The 15,319-nt window shown below is 57.2% G+C and overlaps 1 protein-coding gene across 8 annotated transcripts in view; it reads right to left on the minus strand.

The window, feature by feature from the left end:
* The window catches only part of sipa1 (signal-induced proliferation-associated 1), a 73,278-nt gene that overhangs the window by 34,702 nt on the left and 23,257 nt on the right, over positions 1–15,319 (minus strand). For 7 of the 8 annotated variants that reach the window (XM_088904772.1, XM_088904777.1, XM_088904778.1 and 4 more), the window contains exons 3-5: positions 5,469–7,601; positions 3,325–3,449; positions 2,404–2,592 (exon numbers count right to left, since the gene is read on the minus strand). In XM_088904772.1, the coding sequence (XP_088760898.1) occupies positions 2,404–2,592; positions 3,325–3,449; positions 5,469–6,681 (1,527 nt within the window). In that variant the 5' untranslated portion in view covers positions 6,682–7,601. Of the gene's footprint in view, positions 1–2,403; positions 2,593–3,324; positions 3,450–5,468; positions 7,602–12,442; positions 12,585–15,319 lie in introns of those variants that run through there. The other variant, XM_088904774.1, reaches the window with a different exon arrangement.

Raw genomic sequence — 15,319 nt, forward strand, 5'->3', positions numbered from 1 at the left:
GAGATGGAGAGTCTGTGAGTGTGAGTGTGAGTCTGTGAGTCTGTGAGACTGTGAGACTGTGAGTCTGTGAGACTGTGAGTCTGTGAGTCTGCGAGTCTGCGAGTCTGCGAGTCTGTGAGACTGCGAGACTGCGAGTCTGCGAGACTGCGAGTCTGTGAGTCTGTGAGACTGCGAGTCTGTGAGACTGTGAGTCTGTGAGACTGCGAGTCTGCGAGTCTGCGAGTCTGCGAGACTGCGAGTCTGCGAGTCTGCGAGACTGCGAGTCTGCGAGACTGCGAGACTGCGAGTCTGCGAGACTGTGAGTCTGTGAGTCTGCGAGTCTGCGAGTCTGTGAGACTGCGAGTCTGCGAGTCTGCGAGTCTGTGAGTCTGTGAGACTGCGAGTCTGTGAGTCTGTGAGACTGTGAGTCTGTGAAACTGTGAGATGGTGAGACTGCGAGTCTGTGAGTCTGTGAGACTGCGAGTCTGTGAGTCTGTGAGACTGCGAGTCTGTGAGTCCGTGAGACTGCGAGTCTGTGAGTCTGTGAGACTGCGAGTCTGTGAGTCTGTGAGACTGCGAGTCTGTGAGACTGTGAGACTGTGAGACTGTGAGTCTGTGAGACTGCGAGACTGCGAGTCTGCGAGTCTGTGAGTCTGTGAGTCTGTGAGTCTGTGAGACTGCGAGTCTGTGAGACTGTGAGACTTTGAGGTGGCGAGTCTGTGAGTCTGTGAGACTGCGAGTCTCTGAGACTGTGAGACTTTGAGGTGGCGAGTCTGTGAGTCTGTGAGACTGCGAGTCTGTGAGACTGTGAGACTGCGAGACTGCGAGACTGTGAGTCTGCGAGTCTGTGAGTCTGTGAGTCTGTGAGTCTGTGAGACTGTGAGTCTGTGAGTCTGTGAGATGGTGAGACTGCGAGACTGCGAGTCTGCGAGTCTGTGAGTTTGTGAGTCTGTGAGTCTGTGAGTCTGTGAGACTGTGAGTCTGTGAGTCTGTGAGTCTGTGAGACTGTGAGTCTGTGAGTCTGTGAGTCTGTGAGACTGTGAGACTGTGAGTCTGTGAGATGGAGAGTCTGTGAGTGTGAGTGTGAGTCTGTGAGTCTGTGAGACTGCGAGACTGCGAGACTGCGAGTCTGCGAGTCTGCGAGTCTGCGAGTCTGCGAGACTGTGAGACTGTGAGTCTGTGAGTCTGTGAGTCTGTGAGTCTGTGAGACTGTGAGTCTGTGAGTCTGTGAGATGGAGAGTCTGTGAGTGTGAGTGTGAGTCTGTGAGTCTGTGAGACTGTGAGTCTGTGAGACTGTGAGACTGTGAGTCTGTGAGACTGTGAGTCTGTGAGTCTGCGAGTCTGCGAGTCTGCGAGTCTGTGAGACTGCGAGACTGCGAGTCTGCGAGACTGCGAGTCTGTGAGTCTGTGAGACTGCGAGTCTGTGAGACTGTGAGTCTGTGAGACTGCGAGTCTGCGAGTCTGCGAGTCTGCGAGACTGCGAGTCTGCGAGTCTGCGAGACTGCGAGTCTGCGAGACTGCGAGACTGCGAGTCTGCGAGACTGTGAGTCTGTGAGTCTGCGAGTCTGCGAGTCTGTGAGACTGCGAGTCTGCGAGTCTGCGAGTCTGTGAGTCTGTGAGACTGCGAGTCTGTGAGTCTGTGAGACTGTGAGTCTGTGAAACTGTGAGATGGTGAGACTGCGAGTCTGTGAGTCTGTGAGACTGCGAGTCTGTGAGTCTGTGAGACTGCGAGTCTGTGAGTCCGTGAGACTGCGAGTCTGTGAGTCTGTGAGACTGCGAGTCTGTGAGTCTGTGAGACTGCGAGTCTGTGAGACTGTGAGACTGTGAGACTGTGAGTCTGTGAGACTGTGAGACTGTGAGACTGTGAGTCTGTGAGTCTGTGAGATGGTGAGACTGCGAGACTGTGAGACTGCGAGACTGCGAGACTGCGAGACTGTGAGACTGTGAGACTGTGAGTCTGTGAGTCTGTGAGATGGTGAGATGGTGAGACTGCGAGACTGCGAGACTGTGAGACTGCGAGACTGCGAGACTGCGAGACTGTGAGACTGCGAGTCTGTGAGTCTGTGAGACTGTGAGACTGCGAGACTGCGAGACTGTGAGACTGCGAGTCTGTGAGTCTGTGAGCCTGTGAGTCTGTGAGACTGTGAGACTGTGAGTCTGTGAGTCTGTGAGATGGTGAGACTGCGAGACTGTGAGACTGTGAGACTGCGAGACTGCGAGACTGCGAGACTGCGAGACTGGGAGTCTGTGAGACTGTGAGACTGCGAGACTGCGAGATTGCGAGACTGCGAGACTGTGAGTCTGTGAGTTTGTGAGTCTGTGAGACTGTGAGTCTGTGAGATAGCGAGACTGCGAGACTGCGAGACTGCGAGACTGGGAGTCTGCGAGTCTGCGAGACTATGAGACAGCGAGTCCTGCACGTACCCCCTGCTCGTCCAGCTTCAGCAGGGTCTCCCGGACCTTGGGCGAGGTGGAGGCCAGGCGGATGGAGTGCAGGTTGAGCTCGGGGATGATGAACTCCAGCAACTTCTTGGGGGACAGGCCCCGGGGGGTCGTGTGGCGGGCGGCCGAGAGCACCGACTCCTCCAGGATGGAGCCCCTCAGAGTCTTGAGCTGAGAGGCAGAAGGCAGAGACAGAGACAGCGCGTGAGAGAGAGAGGGTAAGATAGATACTTGATCAATCCCGTGAGGGAAACTGCAGTGCAACAGGAGCTTGACACAGACAACACAGCCACAGTGTCACGAATGATACAATAATACGAACACAACACATACGATACAATCAGTACAGCGAGAAGTTACTCCCAGTCCAGAACACACAAGGAACAAACCAGAACAGTCCACAAAAAAGTCGTATTGCACAATCTGAATATAAATATAAATGGATTGCACAGGTCCCTGGCATCTATTGCACAAAAACAGTTGTAAACAGGAAAGAAAAAGAGCAGATGTATCAGTTTACTGCTCAGTCCAGACACAGGTCCCTGTCAGTGTTGCCTCTGCCCAGACACAAGGTGGAGGAGTTGTACAGTCTTGTGGGCCAGAATGACCCTCTGTAGCGCCCCCTGTCGCACTGTGGATGGATCAGCCTATTGCTGAACCTGCTCTTCATTTCCACAAGCATGTCGTAGAGGGGCTGGGAGACGTTGTTGTCCATGATGGCCTCTAGTTTGGACACCATTCTCCTCTCGGACACTACCTCCGGGGGGTCCGGGCCAGACCCAGTGACAGAGCTGGCTCTCCTGATGAGCTTGTCCAGCCTGTTAGAATCCACTGCTCTAATCCCAGAGCCCCCACCGCATAGAAAAGGGATGGGGGGGGGGGGGGGGGGGGGGAGAGGTTTACCTCTGTGGTGCGGAAAATGATCCTGTAGTTGTACTGCGCTCCGCTGGAACCCTCTTTCTCCTCCCTCCGGAAGCTGATGGCCACCGGCCCCAGGCGCTCGTCCGTTCCGAAGAAGTTCTGGTGATCTGGGAAGAACCCCACAGCAGGGTCACTCGGCCTGCCTGCAATCACATTGCTATCCTTTCCTTCTGGGGGGGGTCTACCTTAGGGTAGCAGGGTGGCATTGCTGCCTCGAAGCGCTGGGGCCCTGGGTTCAATTCCTGGGGGGGGGGGGGCTGTCTGGGTGGAGTTTGCATGTTCTCCCCATTTCCTCCGGGTGCTCCAGTTTCCTCCCACAACCCAAAGACACACTGGTGGGTTAACTGGCTTCTGAGAAAGCTGGCCCTGGTGTGAGGGTGTTTGTCTGTGTGTATCTGCCCTGTGACGGATTGGCGTCCCACCCAGGGTGTACCCTGCCTTGTGCCCATTGCGTGGTGGGACAGGCTCCGGCTCCCCCGAGCTGGACGATGGATTATGCCATACAAAGTGCTCCTGTTCCCCTGCTTCTAAATCCCCCGAATTTGGATAACCAGGCAGCTCCCTGCTGGAAGACGCCAAGAGACTGTACCCCCGCTCTGCCCCACAATGCTCTCTGCTTCCTGACGAGACGCCTTCGACGCTTGTTGACAGGGACCTGAGTGGCTGCAGCTCTCAAGACAGCTGCTGCTGTTTTCAGCAAAAACCTTTGACGCGGACGAACGCCAAACTAGCAGGAAGAAGGTGGGGAGGTGTCAGCTCAGAGTTTCCTCACCCATTCCTGGTCTCCGGAAAACTGAGGGAACTCTGTAGTGGAAAACTGAGGGAGCTCTTCAGGGGAAGACTGAGGGAACTCTTCAGGGGAAGACTGAGGGAACTCTTCACGGGAAGACTGAGGGAGCTCTTCAGGGGAAAACTGAGGGAGCTCTTCAGGGGAAAACTGAGGGCGCTCTTCAGGGGAAGACTGAGGGAGCTCTTCAGGGGAAGACTGAGGGAACTCTTCAGGGGAAGACTCAGGGAACTCTTCAGGGGAAGACTGAGGGAGCTCTTCAGGGGAAAACTGAGGGAGCTCTTCAGGGGAAGACTTAGGGAACTCTTCAGGGGAAAACTGAGGGCGCTCTTCAGGGGAAGACTGAGGGAGCTCTTCAGGGGAAGACTGAGGGAGCTCTTCAGGGGAAGACTCAGGGAGCTCTTCGGGGGAAGACTCAGGGAGCTCTTCGGGGGAGGAGTCGGGGAACTCTTCGGGGGAAAACTGAGGGAGCTCTTCGGGGGAAGACTCAGGGAACTCTTCGGGGAAGACTCAGGGAACTCTTCGGGGAAAACTGAGGGAGCTGTTCAGGGGAAGACTCAGGGAGCTCTTCGGGGGAGGACTCGGGGAACTCTTTGGGGGAAAACTGAGGGAGCTCTTCAGGGGAAGACTCAGGGAACTCTTCGGGGAAGACTCAGGGAACTCTTCAGGGGAAAACTGAGGGAGCTCTTCAGGGGAAGACTCAGGGAGCTCTTCAGGGGAAAACTGAGGGCGCTCTTCAGGGGAAGACTCAGGGAGCTCTTCAGGGGAAGACACAGGGAGCTCTTCGGGGGAAGACACAGGGAGCTCTTCGGGGGAAGACTGAGGGAACTCTTCGGGGGAAGACTGAGGGAGCTCTTCGGGGGAAGACTGAGGGAGCTCTTCGGGGGAAGATTCAGGGAGCTCTTCGGGGGAAGACTCAGGGAGCTCTTCGGGGAAGACTCAGGGAGCTCTTCAGGGGAAGACTCGGAGCTCTTCAGGGGAAGACTCAGGGAACTCTTCAGGGGAAAACTGAGGGAGCTCTTCAGGGGAAGACTCAGGGAACTCTTCGGGGAAGACTCAGGGAACTCTTCATGGAAAACTGAGGGAGCTCTTCAGGGGAAAACTGAGGGCGCTCTTCAGGGGAAGACTCAGGGAGCTCTTCAGGGGAAGACTCAGGGAACTCTTCAGGGGAAGACTGAGGGAACTCTTCAGGGGAAAACTGAGGGAGCTCTTCAGGGGAAGACTCAGGGAGCTCTTCAGGGGAAAACTGAGGGCGCTCTTCAGGGGAAGACTCAGGGAGCTCTTCAGGGGAAGACTCAGGGAGCTCTTAGGACCCCCAGAGACGAGGCGCGGGGCTCACCTTTCATGTAGAAGTACTTGCGGTAGTAGTGCGCCCCGAGGTCGGCGTGCTCGATGAAGTACTTGCTCTTGCCCTGCTGCTGCACGTGGCTTTCCCGCGGCTCCTCCAGCACGGAGACGGCGTCGTCGGGGCACCGCCCGGGCCCCCTGGCCCGCCCCAGCCCGGCCCGCTCCTCGCCCCCGATCTCGTTGCGGAAGTGCGGGCAGCTGAGCAGCAGGTCGTTGTCGTTGCCGTCGCCCTCGTCCAGCACCAGGGTTTCGCGCAGGGACTCGGGGTCCTCGCCGGTGGCGCTGCTGCTCCCGCCGCCGCCGCCGCCGCCGCCGCCGCCGCCGCCGCCGCCGCCGCCGCCGCCGCCGCCCCCCCCGGCGCCCGGCTGCGGGGAGGGGGGCGCGGGCAGGGCCGGGTTGCGCTGCTGGGAGGCGGCGGAGGCGCCGGAGGTGATGTTCTTCTTGCGGCCGATACTGTCGCGGTTGGAGGCCGCCTCCGTCAGGTCGAAGAGGATGCTCTGCACGTCGTAGTGGGCAAAGTTGCGCACCCAGCCGCCGTCGGCGGGGAGCGGCGCCTGGGGGGGCACGGGGGACGAGGGCTGGGATTTGGCCTTCTTGTTCGGCGGCTCAGGCTTGGCGGCCTTGGGCAGCTTCGGGGGGTCGCCGCAGGGGGCGGAGAGCATGCGGAAGAAGCCGTCGGTCTCGGAGGCGGCGGAGGGGGCGGCGGCGGCGGTGGAGGGAGACGCCTGCAGCCCCAGCAGGACCAGGGGGTCCCTGAAACGGAGGGCGGAGGGGCTGAGGGCGCCCTGCTCTTCGGCACTCGTCGCCCGCGGGCGGCTCTGCTTCTCCAGGGACGAGAGGCTGCCGTACTCCCTGTGCAGCACCACCCCGGAGTCGCTCTGGGCGGCCGGGCCCCCCGCCGAATTCTCCCCGCCGCCGGCGTGGGCCCCCAGGCCGCCGGCCTTCCCAGAAGCCTCCAGGTCCCCCAGGGTGACGTCGCTGTTGCTCCTCTGAATGACGTGGCTGGAGGAGCGCAGGCCGCTCAGGCCCGCCGCGCGGCCCGCCGCCGGGCCCTCGGGGGCCCCGTCCTCCTTGCGGGGCGGCCACTCGGCCACCACCCGCGCCCGGATCCCCGGGTCCCGCTTGGGCTCGAAGCTGACAGCCGCCAGCGGGGGCCGGGGGCTCTGCCGACGGAACTTGCGGATGAAGAGGTCGTCGGACTGCATGGTGTCTCAGCCGCCCCCCCCCTCCTCCTCCTCCTCCTCCCTCCTGCCGGCCACGATTCCCTCCCTGGGTCCTCTTCTCCCGGGGTCGGGCTTTCTCGGTCGCCGGCGGTGCCCTCGGGAGATCCGGGTCTCAGCTGCGCGGATTGGGATACAACCCGGGCAAGATCGCAAGTGGGATGCAGGGCCAGGGGGATCCCTCCCGTCCAACCATGGGGGGGCGTCGGCGAGCCTCCTAGGGACTCATCACCCTGGGCCACCCCGAGTGTGCGAGAAAGACTTTGGCGGGAATCGGGGGTGTTCTGACAGAAGGGGAAAGGTCTGGTGCATCTACGGGTATCGGGGAGGATCTACGTCCTGGGCAGGCTGTCCTGCTTGACCCCGCTAACGAGCGCACAGTGGGGGGTGGAGGTGGTTGACTCCCCTTTCAAAACGAGGTTGTCTTGGAAAACCAAACCTCACGGGCGGTGGTGGGTGGTCTGAAACGCGGGAGGATGGCCCTGACCCGAGAGGTGCCAACTTCGGCAGCCCTTCCGAGACGATTCTGGCCCAGAAAACCTGGGGGAGCCCTTGTTTTCAGTTCGGGGAAAAACGAGCACCTGGGTATTCCTACACCAGATCTGCGGCAGGACCGAGATGCATAGAGCAGAAGCTGGTGCCCTCTTGGAAGCGAGAGGGGACAGATCTGATCTGGACACCACTTCTGGCCACCTCTTGACCAAGAACGACTTCCAACCAGCCGGGAGCTCTTCGGAATCAGGAGACAGAGGGACTCTCCTCTTCTCCGAAGCCTGATCCCAAAGATTTGCAGGCCCCTATGGATCTAGGTTCTCCACTGGGCTGCCTTCATCCACGAAGTGCCGAGCGGACCTCCGGTTTGCTTTTTCCTGCAGAATTCGGGGCTTTGCTTTTTGGGGGGACACCTGTGGAGAAAGGAATGTTAGACAGGAGTCAGAGAATCCCTGCACTGTCCCTGGATCAAGTCCCTCATCCCTCATCGTCCCAGAAGGTACCTACAAAATCCTAGACCCTAAATCTAGTGTACTCCCCACCCGGTTTAGACAAAGTGATAAGCTTAGGTCACAAGTTTGTGAATCACAAACATTTTTCACAGCTGCCCATGAGGAAAAACCCTCTTTATCTGCTAGATTCTGGTGTTGAAGTGTTGTCCAGGATGTAATTCCCAGGAGTCCTCCTGGGAAAAACTAAGGTTGCTGCTGGAAGAGGTGTTAGTGGGGCCAGCAGGGGGCGCTCACCCTGTGGTCCATGTGGGTCCTAATGTTCCAGTATAGTGACGGGGACACTAGACTGTAAACAGGCGCCGTCCTTCGGATGAGACGTAAAACCGGGGTGCTGACTCTCTGCGGTCATTAAAAATCCCAGGGCGTTTCTCGAAAAGAGTAGGGGTCTTACCCCATGTCCTGGCCAAATTTCCCATTGGCCCTTTCCAATCATGGCCTCCTAATAATCCCCCTCTATGAATTGGCTTCATCACTCTGCTCTCCTCCCCACTGAGAGCTGGTGTGTGGAGGGCATTCTGGCGCACTATGGCTGCTGTTGCATCATCCAGGTGGGGCTGCACACTGGTGGTGGTGGAGGGGATCCCCATTACCTGTAAAGCGCTTTGAGTGGAATGTCCAGAAAAGCGCTATATAAGTGTAAGCTACTATTATTATTATTATTATTATTATTAATTCTGGTATCGTTGAGCTGGGCCAAATTCTGGAATCGTTCAGCTGGGCCCAATCCCGGGATCCTCACCACTGGTGCTGGAAGTTTTTACACCGAAAATAAGGTTCTCTTGGAGACCTGACTGGGAAAACAACTGTAGAATTTGATCTGTGTAGCATCTGCTCTGGGGATTCAATTTTAGTCTGCTCTTTGCAGGGAGACAGACGTCTGCTGCGTGTGACATTTCGGAATACCTGAATGTAACTGGGATGACAGTTGTCATAGGAGAAAAACAAAACACTGGAACATATGTGCACATCTTTGTATGGGCTCTAATGCACATGCAGTGATCACTCCTCGACACCCAGCTGTAGAAACCTGACCTGAACAGGGTTGCGTCTGAAACAGATACACCGACAACTGACCGTGGGGGCACGGAGGACAGGAAAAGGAAAACTCCCAAGGCGGGGAAGAGACCTCTGTGGGTCCCAGGCCCAGCGCTCCAGGCAATGAGTCTGTGGTACATGAATCCTAATGGATGCTCTCTGCAAAGTCCAGGGTTAGTATCGTGCTCTCCAGGGTCTGCTGCCTCTGGGCTTGTGTTTCAGGACTTGATGTAATAAGGAATTAAAAGCTCTCATACCTCATACTTTATTCCCACGTGCCCTGTGTCCCTATACAGCCAACGCCATCCTCTCTGTATGTCCCTGTGCCAGATGTGCCCAGCCCAGCTGTTTCCCTGCTCCAGAAATAGCCGTCTCCACCCTTGCAGACAATGACAATGGTGGGCTGGGGGACTTTTCCTGTGTTGAAACGCTTGGAAAACACAGCCCTGCCAGCCCCACAGGAGCCCTGTCTCTGTCCGGTACTGCCCCCCCCCCCCCCACTAGAATGCAGCCTCTCTAAATATGGCTTCAGTCTTTCCTCGGGTCTGCTACTGGTACAGCTATCCACAATAGTTCAGTGACCTGGTACCTCAAGCCTTGTCCAGCCAGCAGAAACAGCTATCCACAGTGCCCACAGTGACCTGCTACCTCAAGCCTTGTCCAGCCAGCAGAAACAGCTATCCACAGTGCCCACAGTGACCTGCTACCTCAAGCCTTGTCCAGCCAGCAGGAACAGTTGTCCACAGTGCCCACAGTGACCCGCTACCTCAAACCTCGTCCAGCCAGCAGAAACAGCTATCCACAGTGACCTGCTACAGGTACAGCTATCCACAACAGTCCAGTGACCTGCTACCTCAAGCCTTGTCCAGCCAGCAGGGACAGCTGTCCACAGTGCCCACAGTGACCTGCTACTGGTACAGCTATCCACAACAGTCCAGTGACCTGCTACCTCAAGCCTTGTCCAGCCAGCAGGGACAGCTGTCCACAGTGCCCACAGTGACCTGCTACTGGTACAGCTATCCACAACAGTCCAGTGACCTGCTACCTCAAGCCTTGTCTAGCCAGCAGGGACAGCTGTTCACAGTGCCCACAGTGACCTGCTACTTCAAACCTTATCCTACGAGCAGAAACAGCTGCTCACAATGCCCACAGTGACCTGCTTCTGCTACAGCTATCCACAATAGTTTAGTGACCTGCTACCTCAAGCCTTGTCCAGCCAGCAGGGACAGCTGTCCACAGTGCCCACAGTGACCTGCTACTGGTACAGCTATCCACAACAGTCCAGTGACCTGCTACCTCAAGCCTTGTCCAGCCAGCAGGGACAGCTATCCACAGTGCCCACAGTGACCTGCTACCTCAAGCCTTGTCCAGCCAGCAGGGACAGCTGTCCACAGTGCCCACAGTGACCTGCTACTTCAAACCTTATCCTACAAGCAGAAACAGCTGCTCACAGTGCCCACAGTGACCTGCTACTGGTACAGCTATCCACAATAGTTCAGTGACCTGCTTACCTCACACCTTACCCAGCCAGCAGAAACAGCTGTCCACAGTGCCCACAGTGACCTGCTACAGGTACAGCTATCCACAATAGTCCAGTGACCTGCTACCTCAAGCCTTGTCCAGCCAGCAGGAACAGCTGTCCACAGTGCCCACAGTGACCTGCTACTTCAAACCTTATCCTACAAGCATAAAGAGCTGTCCACAGTGCCCACAGTGACCTGCTACCTCAAGCCTTGTCCAGCCAGCAGAAACAGCTATCCACAGTGCCCACAGTGACCTGCTACAGGTACAGCTATCCACAACAGTCCAGTGACCTGCTACCTCAAGCCTTGTCCAGTCAGCAGGAACAGCTGTCCACAGTGTCCATAGTGACCTGCTACCTCACACCTCATTCAGCAAGCAGAAAAAGCTGTCCACAGTGTCCATAGTGACCTGCTCCCTCACACCTCATTCAGCAAGCAGAAACAGCTGTCCACAGTGTCCATAGTGACCTGCTCCCTCACACCTCATTCAGCAAGCAGAAACAGCTGTCCACAGTGTCCATAGTGACCTGCTACCTCACACCTCATTCAGCAAGCAGAAACAGCTGTCCACAGTGCCCACAGTGACCTGCTTCTTCAGACCTTGTCTAGCGAACAAAAACAGCTGTCCACAGTGGTCCAGTGACCTGAGACCTTTCACCTCGTCCAACGAGCAGGAATACCTGTCGACAGTGGTCCAGCGACCTGCGACCTCGTCCAACAAACTACCAAACGGGCGAGACGGGTCGAAGGGCCTCCTCTCGTTTGTGTCTCATGTACTGGACTGGGGGTCCCCAGAACCAGAGTTGGACCTTTATCAAAAGGATATATAAGACGCGGCATTTTTTGCAAGTGGGAATAGTACATTTATTTTAAAACCTTCACAACAAGAGCAACAGAGGCTAGGGAAGCTAACGCGGTCAATAAAACAGACCCCTGCACCGAGATCACGTCAGCGGTGCTGTCAGCCAGTAGCTTGATTTTCCAACCGCAAACGCCTGTCTGCCGAGGTTCCAAAATGACGCACCGAAGCTCAGAACCCGCCCACTCTCTAGCCCCGTCTGGTGCTGCGCCTGATCGCTTTTCTCTCTATTTTTAAATGCCGCCTTCGCATGGCTTTTCAGGGCGCCTCGAAACCTCTGTTACTAGAATGGCAGACAGCCTCACCAGCAGCTCCTGGAATATCGGCGCCCCCGAGCTCAGGGGCAGCTCGCGCGCGCACGCAGGCCCTTCGGATCCTACAGAGATCAAGTGGAAGTGTCGTCAGGTACACTGTACGAGCCGAACGAGACTCACAGGTACGGGGGACACCTGAGGCACATTCCAGGGTTAGAGGAAGAGCCCGGCGCAGGGCATGATGGGAAAAAGGAAGCGTCAAAGGCTGGGTTGCGTCACCAGCTGGGGCTGATGTCTATTTTTCACACCCCCCTCCCCCCAAACCGACGAGGAAACCACGTTTCCCCTCCCCCTCTCTTGCCCGAACCCGACTTGGTGAGGATGTCTGAAGGGTCGGTGAAGAGCAGGATGTCGTTAGAATCGATGTTTTAGAAATCTCATAACGACCTCGGGAACTTCTGAAAAGCGTTGGCGTTTCGGACACGTCCCGTGCAAGTTAGTGAATCATGAAAGATCGGTATTCCAATTATCGATTTTATTTTCCTCATTCTTAAGGTGGGGCTCTAGGAATCAAGATTCATACTCTGTTTTTTTTTTCCCCGTCAACAAAGATTGATTGAGCTCTCTCTCTTGCCCGAACCCCAGGGGTTCCAGCCGTACCCCAAGGACGACAACACAAGGTCCGCCGTTAGCGTCTTAATGGGAGCTCCCCCAACCCCACCCCACCCCACCGCAGAGGGGGGTCGCTGAAGCTGGGAAAAATGTGTCCTGGGTCGCTCGACTTCGGGGCCCAGCATCAGCTGTCCCCCACGGTCGGCATAAACACACCGAAGTGGACCGCCGAGTGAAAAAGGAAAGGCGTGGGTGTGGGAATGTGATGCTTCTCCATTCCTCTGCTGCCCCAAGAAGCCGGGTTCCGTTCCCACCGGCGCGGCTCGGAGACGGTGCTTACCCACGCTGCCCCGGCACGCCGACACAACAACACGACAGACGGACGGGGGGGGGCCGAGATGCCCGGCGATAAGGATAAGTGGCTGCGAAAGAGCGAGGGAAGGGAGGAGATAACCTTACCCGCGGAGAGATCGGGCCCCGAGCCGAGGGACAGGGGCCCGGGGGCGAGCGGAATGGATTTGAGACACGGGGAACCCCTTAAAAAAAAACAACGAAACAAAAATCGGTCTCTCTCTCCGTCACGTCCCTCCGGCCCGTCAACCTTCTTGTGTTTCTCTTTCTTCAGCTCTCGTTTCTGTCTGAAGGGCACTGGGGTCGGGGGGGGGAGGGTTTGACGTCAGCGTCTCCGCAGATCGGAAACTTTTGCCTCTGCGAAAGAGCTCGCCCTCTGTCACGGCCCCCCGCGCGAGCCGGCTCTGGGCTCTGGGCTCTAGGCTCTAGGCGCGTGCGAGAGCAGCTGTTTCCTGCCCGCGTCGCGCCTGCCCGCGCCGCGCGGCAGGCAGGTGTTGCCAGCGAGAGACGTGCTGCGCGAGAGCAGGACACTTGTTCACGGTGTTGACGCGGACTTCGGGGCGGGGGCTTGTGGGTTTGAGGTTTCCTAGCAAAGGACCTTGCGAAATACTTTTCTCCCTTCCTCAAAGCTGGTTTTGCAATTTTTTGTCAGTTTCTTTCGTTTTCCCCTTTACAAGTGAAGCCTCCCCCCTCATCCTTCTCCCTCCCGCCTTTTTTTTCTTCCCTCCAAAGGGATAGGGAGGCCGCCATGCTGTGCGGGTGCATTGTGGGACGACGGCGGAGTGGAATGGAAGACGCGGGCACGGGGTGGCGAGGAAAACGCGGGGTCAAATCCGCGACAAAAAAAAAAACAAACCGCAGCGGCGACGCGTCCGGTATCGGGACCAGCCCGTGAACTGCCGTGCAAAATCCCTTTCTTCACCCGCGTCTCGTCCTCCGCGCCGCCAGCTTTCCAAGCGCTGCCCGCCATGTCAGGGCGCGTCGGTTCCCCCTCCCCTCGGCGACGGGCGCGCTCTGATGACGTCACGACCGCTCGCCCGGCCGCAGGCGCGCCGGGAATCGCAGAACGGACTCGTCTTCCCGGCGCTTCTCCGGGCTGCCCCCCCGAGCAAGTCGGCAAGGAAGCTGAGAAGAAGGCGGTGATGCGGTTCGCTCTCTGTCCACCGACAGGCGCTCTTGGGTAAGAGCGAAAGAAGATGCAAAACGAGCCGAGTTCGGCAACCAGTGTCTGCTTTTCTTGAGTACTAATAAAAAATGCCCATAGCTACACCTCGCTGGCAGCCCCACTGGAGCTCAGCAGGTGGGAGCCTGGTCAGTACCTGGAGGGGGAGACTCCTGGGAAAGCTGAGGCTGCTGCTGGAAGAGGTGTTAGTGGGGCCAGCAGGGGGCGCTCACCCTGCGGTCTGTGTGGGTCCTGATGCCCCAGTATAGTGACGGGGGACACTAGACTAAACAGGCGCCGTCCTTCGGATGAGACGTAAAACCGAGGTCCTGACTCTCTGTGCTCATTAAAAATCCCAGGGCGTTTCTCGAGAAGAGTAGGGGTGTTACCCCGGTGTCCCGGCCAAATTTCCCCCCTGGCCTTTACCCATCATGGCCTCCTAATAACCCCCCTCTCTGAACTGGCTCCATCACTCTGCTCTCCTCCCCACTGAGAGCTGGGGTGTGGGGAGCGGACTGGCGCCTCACCCAGGTGGGGGCACACACTGCTGGGGGTGGAGGGGATCCCCATGACCTGGAAAGAGCTCTGAGTGGAGTGTCCAGAAAAGTGCTATATAAGTGTAAGCAATTATTATTATTATTATTATTACTACTTTATATTCCTTTCCTCATCAAACCTGCCATCCCTGCCCTGGCCAGTACCTCTCTCATAACACCAGGGCGTCTGCGGTTCTCCTGCGCTCATGACCCGGCTGCACTGGGTGACGACTTCACCCTCCTGAATTTAAAGTGGATGAGAGTCTGTATAAGAGGCCTGAAGGCTCAGCCTCTCCAGGGCTTTTAATCACAGCAAATGGGTACTAAATGTTTCAGCAGTTCCAACGAGAGAGGTTTTTTCCATCATCCTCCTCATGCAGTATTCATCACGACTGGTTAACTCACACCTCAAGCTCCTGGCTCAGTGTCCAGAGCCACACAGCTGTGGGCGACCAGGGTTTTGTATGTGTAATAATAATAATAATTGCTTACACTTATATAGCGCTTTTCTGGACCCTCCACTCAAAGCGCTTTACAGGTCACGGAGATCCCCTCCACCCCCAGCAGTGTGCAACCCCCACCTGGATGAGGCGCCAGTCCGCTCCCCACACCCCAGCTCTCAGTGGGGAGGAGAGCAGAGTGATGGAGCCAGTTCAGAGAGGGGGGTTATTAGGAGGCCATGATGGGTAAAGGCCAGGGGGGAAATTTGGCCAGGACACTGGGGTAACACCCCTACTCTTCTCGAGAAACACCCTGGGATTTTTAATGACCACAGAGAGTCAGGACCTCGGTTTTACATCTCATCTGAAGGACGGCGCCTGTTTACAGTCTAGTGTAGGGGCATCAGGACCCACACAGACTGCAGGGTGAGCGCCCCCTGCTGGCCCCACTAACACCTCTTCCAGCAGCAACCTTAGTTTTTCCCAGGAGTCTCCCCTCCAGGTACTGGCCAGGCTCCCACCTGCTGAGCTCCAGTAGGGCTGCCAGTTGTGAGTTGCAGAGTGATATGGCTGCTGGCTATCTTTGGAGTTGCAATCTGACCTTGAATGGTTCCACTCAAGCTCTTGTGGTCCCAAGAAAATTCCAAATAAAAGGATTTTTGCACCCATCCGATTTGGAACAAGGACTTGGGGTTGTGCTTCACATTTCAGCTGGGGGGCTACAAACCCCGCAACCGCACACGGGGGAGAAAAGGAGGAAGTGAGGGGGCGGAGCCCCCACCTCGGCCCCGCCCACCTTCCCTTTGAGCAAATTGTCCTTTAACATGTCACAAGGCAGCGCCGCCCC

The sequence above is a fragment of the Atractosteus spatula genome, chromosome 24 (assembly GCF_055471065.1).
Source record: "Atractosteus spatula isolate fAtrSpa1 chromosome 24, fAtrSpa1.hap1, whole genome shotgun sequence".
Lineage (NCBI taxonomy): Eukaryota > Metazoa > Chordata > Actinopteri > Semionotiformes > Lepisosteidae > Atractosteus > Atractosteus spatula.